Below are 6,000 nucleotides of genomic sequence, written 5' to 3'. Positions count from 1 at the left end.
GAACTGGGGTGGGTAGCCAGGAGCTCCAGACAGGTTAGCCCCCTGGCCAGTGACCCCCCAGAACCGTGCCCTCCGCCCCTGGGCTCCTGGAATGAACGGGCCAACTCCAAATCCTGTCAGAACAGCTTTTATTGACGTCCTGGCCCCAGGCGGCCCCCACTGGCCTGCAGACCAGGCCCCCTCAGGGCCTGCGAGCGGGTGGCCCCCCTGGGGTGGACGTGTCTGGGCGCCTCAGGGAAGGCAGTAGGTTGTATAGTTATCTTCTGAGGGGCGACATCACCACCCTGAAACCACACAACCTACTACCTCACCCCGCGGGCGCCCCAGCTCACCCCGCAGGAGGGCCGCCTGCCTCGCCCCCCCCACCCGCCCAGCCTGGCCCGGGATGCGTGGCCACCGGAGCTGGAGGGCCGGGCAGGCGCAGGGCAGGTGCAGGGCAGGAGAGAAGGTGGAAACCGCGCCTCGTCAGGAAGGGCAGCGTGTGTGCTGGCTGGCCTTGGGAGGCCCTGGACTTGGGGTCACTATCCACCTCACGCTGTGCCTGGGGCACCCCAGTGTGCCCAGAGAACGCTCCTGGAGAGGAGCGCTTCCCACTTGGCCGCCCCCACCCCAGGGGAGGCCCGACACTGAGCTGGACAGGCTGCCCACACCAGGTATGTGGGCGGACCGCCTGGGGATGGCGGGCCAGGCTGACACTCACTGCCCCCCTAGCCAAGCCTGAGCTGCCAGCCTGCAGCTCTATCGGCTGCCCTATCGGCTGGAGCCAGGTGCAGTCCAGACCCTGCCCAGGGAGGCCTGAGCCTGGGCCTGATGTGGGGCCCGAGGGAGGCTGGGCCAGCTGCGCCCAGTGGGCGGCATCAGCTGTGAGCCCCTCTGCCCTGGACAGGTCACAAAGCATCTCCTTCAATCCCCATTTGTCCCATTTCGGAAGAGGAAACCGAGACTCAGGGGAGGGTGCTGAGGGACCCATCCAAGGCCATGCACGCGGACCCCAGGCCTGCTAGCCCTCCCACTGCCCGGCAGCCACTGCCCCATGCCCCACGGCCCTCCCAGCCAGGGTGGCGTCTGTCCATCGCAGAGATCACAGCCACTTCAGGAAAGACAGTAGATTGTATAGTTAACCCACAGCAGGGCAGAGCCCCAAACTATACAACCTACTACCTCACCCCAAAGGGCGGTCAGTCTTGGCGCCGAGTCGGACTTCGGGTTTCCAAGGGCACCTCCTGTGGAGGGGAAGAGAGCTGGGGAGGGAGTCAGGACCTGCTGTTGAGGGCCCAGGTGCCAGCAGAGGCCCGGGGCTCTGAGGTCCCCAGAGTGGCCGCTTGGCCCGTCACCAGCATCACCAGGCACAGGAGGCTTCAGGAGACCAAGTGGAGGGACAGCAGAGCAGAGGGGCAGCCCAGGGGCTTTGTCACAGGCAACTGGATCACTGCCTTCAGCCAGGAGCAGCCACACGTCCCCAGGGATTCCTCCTGCATTGGAGACACTGGGAGGAAGGTGTCACTTGCCAAAGGCCAAGTGTCCAAGGGTGCTCTGCAGCTCTGCCTGGCCGAGACCCACTCCCACACACGGCCTGGCCTGCTTCCTGCTGTCACCAACAGTGTTCATGACCCAGGGCCTCGGGCTGGGCAGTGCCCAGGCCGGCACCTCCCCTGGACGGGTAGGGAGCCCTGCTCTTACCCAGAGCTTCCAAAGACAGCCTCGAATACACTGACCACAGCCACCAGTGTGGCCATCACCTTCCCAGGGGACCCCGTGGGGAGGCTGGTGAACAGTACTTCTGTTGACCCTTCTCACAGGAGAGGAGGCTGAGGCCTGGAGGTCGTGTGACTCTCTAAGGTCACACAGGTCCTGGTGGCAGAGCCGCTGGAACATTCTGCTTCCAGCCTCGTAAGGTGGCACCACGGCTCCGAGCTCCCTGATGTCCATGCAGTCTTGAAAACTGCCTCAGACCTCCTTCCGCCCCTCCTGACAGGCTGCCTCCTCCAGGCAGGCACCAGGCTGTGCCGCCCCGTCCTCAGAGCCCTGATGGGGCTGGGACCACCCACCCCACTTCACAGTGAGGCAGCTGAGGCTCAGGGTGGGGGCTCTGGCCCCAGATGACCGACCTCAGGGGCAGGCAGGCTGCTTGCTCTGTCCTCAGCCACTGCTCTCTGGGTGGGCACCTGACACTGTGCAGCTCCCCACCCCAGGAGGACACCAGAACAAGTCCCAGGGGCCCATCACAAAACTAGCACTGGGGCTCAGGTCCAGCCCTCTCCCTCCCACGGGGCGCAGCCAGGAGGGCCCCAGGAGGTGACACCTAGCCATGGTGGCAGACACCCATGTTCCCCAAGGCCCCAGAAGGAAGTGGCACCGAAGTTGTACCCTGGCCTCAAGCTTGCACCCCTGGCCTGGCAGACAGGACACGAGGTCCGGAGATTCCCCTGGGGCGGCCGAGTGGTCCACTGGTGAGCAGTCTAAGCAGGAAGTCTGGGAGCATCTTGGCACTCCTAGCCACGGGGAAAGGTACCTGGCTGTGGTCAGCCTTGGCACCAGGGAGGACACTGGCTCCCAGCCCAGGGCCCCACCTGGATGTCCGAGAGGGACTAGAGGTCCCATCAACCGCCTCCATCCGGGTCCCACGGAAGTGGCTCGGGAGGTGGCAGGCTGGCCTCGCCGTGGGCTCTCTCTGGGACTTCTGAGCCTCTGCCGCTGAGGATTTGCAGCAGGACTCCAGGCAGAGGAGCTGGCCGAGAACCTGGCCGCTTGCTGCCCTGGGAGTCCGGCACAGACGCTGTGTGCTGTGATGTTTCTGGCACTTTCTAGGCTACATTCCATTTTGCAGTACTGGGGAGGGAACCCAGGGTGCTCTACCACTGAGCTGCACCCCTAGCCCTTTTTATTTTTTGAGACAGGGTTTCAGGCTGGCCTTGAACTTGCAATCCTGCTGGCTCAGCCTCCTCAGAAGCTGGGATTACAGGTGTGGCCATGGCGCCCAACAGAGCTGGACACACGTGCGCCCCCTCCCAGACCACAGCCTGCTCCCAGCCTGCACCTGCCTGCCCTCCGGGGCCTGGGGTCACGCAGAGCCTGCAGTGCTCACCATGCACAGCCGTGGGCCGGTGGGAGACAGAGACAGACCCCTGGCCCACCCTGGCCACAAGTCCTCTCCCCTGGACCCCAGCCCAGCCAGGCAGCAGCAGATGGGACTCAGTTTCCCCTCAGTGGCCTTTCTTCTCGTTCCAGGTTAGACTCACCTGTGTGGCATCCCAGGTTGGCCATCAAGTCAGGAGAGGTGACCGGAGAGTATCGGGGTCACACTGGAGGGCCGAGTGGCGGAAGGGCAGAGAGGGGGGCTACCTCAGCACCTCCTGTCCCCAGGGCCCTCGAGGCTGGGCAAGGCTGCGGAGGGACAGGTGCACACAACCCCAAGCTGGGGACAGTGAGTCCTCAGGGTGCGACGGAGGCAGAGCTGAGGGTTCCTCTTCCACGTGGACGCTCTGCAACATCTGGTCTGATGGGAGGCCAGGAAGAACCTGCAGAGACCAACAGGGTCCAAGGTCACCATGTCACAGTGCACCATGGGAAGATGATGTGGGTCAACTGAGGAGTCCACTCCACCAGAGGCAAGAAGATAGGGGAGGCGCAGTTTGGGCCAAGTTTTGGCAGGGGGACAAGGCCCCCAAGCAGGGGCCTGAGTAGGGGGCAGGGAGAGAAGAGCAGGAGTGAGTGTCTGACCCCGGCCTCCCGCAGCAGAACCTCCGTGGCTGCCGACTTTCCTGAGCAAGGGGTCGGAGGCCCCTCGCTGGGAGGAAGGCCAGCTGTGGACAGCAGCAGCTGCCTGGGAGCCACCCCTCGGTCTCTGGGGGTGTGGCCTCCCCTGGCCGCCTCCTTGAGTGTCACCTCACTAACACTTCAGCCAGCTGTCTCTCACCTAGTGGCATGGCCACAGGCAGGCCAGGATTAGATAGTCTTCATGGCCAGCCCTGCACTGGACAATGCTGGGTCAGAGGTGACCAAGTCCCAGCCCTGTCCTGGAACAGCCAGGGCAGGGCAGGCAGTGCTCCTGGGCCGGGGGCAGCGACCGGGAGCAAGGGCCTGCGAAGGGCAGAACTGCCATCCCACCTCCTCTGCCCACTCCGGCCAAAGTGCCCTCACAGGGCCAGAAGGGGTGGGAGGACACTGAGACAAACCCAAGCAGGAAGGGACATGGGTAGCCCTGGAAGAAGCCTGGGCAGCTGGGGGCTGCAGGCCTGTGCCTGGTGTGCTGGGTGCACACCGCGGCCCAGACACGGGCCAGCATGGAGACCTCAAGCCAGGTGGCCTCTCTGAGCCTGGGTGTCCCCAGCCAATGGTGACAGCAAGATTAGGCCATCTGGTTACTGAGGGTGCAGGGAGGATGTGGAGGTACTCCTCTCCTTGAGCGCCAGCCTGCCTGCACTCCCCGACGGACGGCCAGGCCGCCTGTCGCGACCCACACCCTCTCCATGAGCCTCTGCTCCTTCCCACCAGGTACCACCAGCTCGGGCTCCCCTCCCTGCCCTGGACAGGCCTCCCTGCCTCCGGGCCTTTGCCCTGGCCTGTCCCTCTGCCAGGAGCTCCTGCCCCTTCCCACCAGGCCCTGTGCTGCTTGCTGGGCTCTGGCCTGCCCTTGCCTCCTGGGCTGCAGGCCTGAGGCTGACAGGCAGGTCCTCCGTGGACGCACTCTTCTCCCACAGAACCCTGCTGTGCTCTGAAGCCAGGCACCCACACCGTGGCCCCAGAGGGCTCCCTGCGCTGCTCTGCCCCACCTAGGGGGCTCACCCAGGGTCCAGGGTCCTCAGCCAACAACACAGTTTGGGGCAGGGACAGGGCCTTCACCGCTGGGTCTGGGACCTATTGCTGGAGCCATTTCTGAATGAGTGGGGGAAAGATCTGCTTCCAGGCCTGGGGCCGGGGGCTGGGATCTGCTGGGCCTACCTGCCCAACCTGAGGTGACCAGGGGCTTCGGGCCTTGAGGGGCTACAGAGACTTCTGCTTTGTCAGGAGGACACCAGGGAATGGTCTGAGACAGACCAAGGGGTCCTTCCCTGCCAGTCTGGGCACGGGCCAGGAGGGATGCGCGTGAACAGCACCCCTCGGGAGAAGCTGCCCGGAGCGAGCGTCAGCAGACATCCTGCCATCTGCCAGCTCCCAGCTCCGGCTCCCGGCCCTGCCCTGGCCTGCAGCGTCTGGCCATGGGCAGGGTGCCGGGCAGGCTGGGAGGGGAGGAGCCACACTGGCTGGGACAGGTGCGCCGGAGGCCTCCGTGGGCAGGTGGCCCTTTCAGGGCTGAGCGGACGTCTGGAGCGAATGAGGCAGACAGACGGTGTCACCCTGAAGTCACCTCGGGCTTGGCTCAGGGCCACTCGGAGCAGACCCGGCCCCCCTCCAGCAACCCCCCCTCAGCCACCCTGATTAGGTTTCTCCCATAAAGCGGCCAGTGTCTGCTCAGCTAGCCGCTCCAACAATGGGTCTGGGGAGGAGCCGGGAGGGGCGGCTGGGGGGTCAGGCGGGGGCCAGTCTCCCCACAACGTGGTCCACAAAGTTACCAAGTCAGCACACCCCACAGCTCAGCCACTCTGGCAGCACTGGTCAGGCCTGGGACTCGGGTGAGGGAGAACTTTAAAGGGTCAAAACTCAGCCCCCCTCGACATCTTCTTGTGAAATCTGCAAAACAATTAATAATGCAAACAGGTCCGTGGTATAAAAATACCTGATTTAGATAAAGCTGGGCCAGGCACACTGGCCTGGCCTCTGACCTGGGCCACCAAACAGCTGGACTGTCCTGCCAGGGCTGTGGGCAGGGGCCAGCAGCCTCGGGCCCCCAGGCGCTCACCACAGGGCCACAGTGGCAAACATCTGGACTTCTTCGTCCCCAGATTTCCCTGGCCCTGAGCACCCAGCACAGGCAGAGGAGGGTGGCACCTCCGGGTGGAGCCCCTGCCTGGCACCCTGAGTCAGACCCGAGGCCTGCCCTCCTCGTGCAGCCGTCTGCAG

At 64.7% G+C, this 6,000-nt stretch overlaps 1 protein-coding gene across 1 annotated transcript in view; it reads right to left on the bottom strand.

Moving 5' to 3' along the window:
* Window positions 1-3,168: 3,168 nt before the first annotated feature.
* Window positions 3,169-6,000, bottom strand: part of LOC143397309 (uncharacterized) — a 49,702-nt gene continuing 46,870 nt past the window's right edge. The window contains exon 4 of the mRNA XM_076853388.2: window positions 3,169-3,518. Within this exon, the coding sequence (XP_076709503.2) occupies window positions 3,344-3,518 (175 nt within the window). The 3' untranslated portion in view covers window positions 3,169-3,343. The remainder of the gene's footprint in view (window positions 3,519-6,000) is intronic.

This window comes from Callospermophilus lateralis, chromosome 4 (genome assembly GCF_048772815.1).
Source record: "Callospermophilus lateralis isolate mCalLat2 chromosome 4, mCalLat2.hap1, whole genome shotgun sequence".
Lineage (NCBI taxonomy): Eukaryota > Metazoa > Chordata > Mammalia > Rodentia > Sciuridae > Callospermophilus > Callospermophilus lateralis.
The sequence above is the reverse complement of the archived record's forward strand: the minus strand, read 5'-3'. Positions and strand labels throughout refer to the sequence as shown.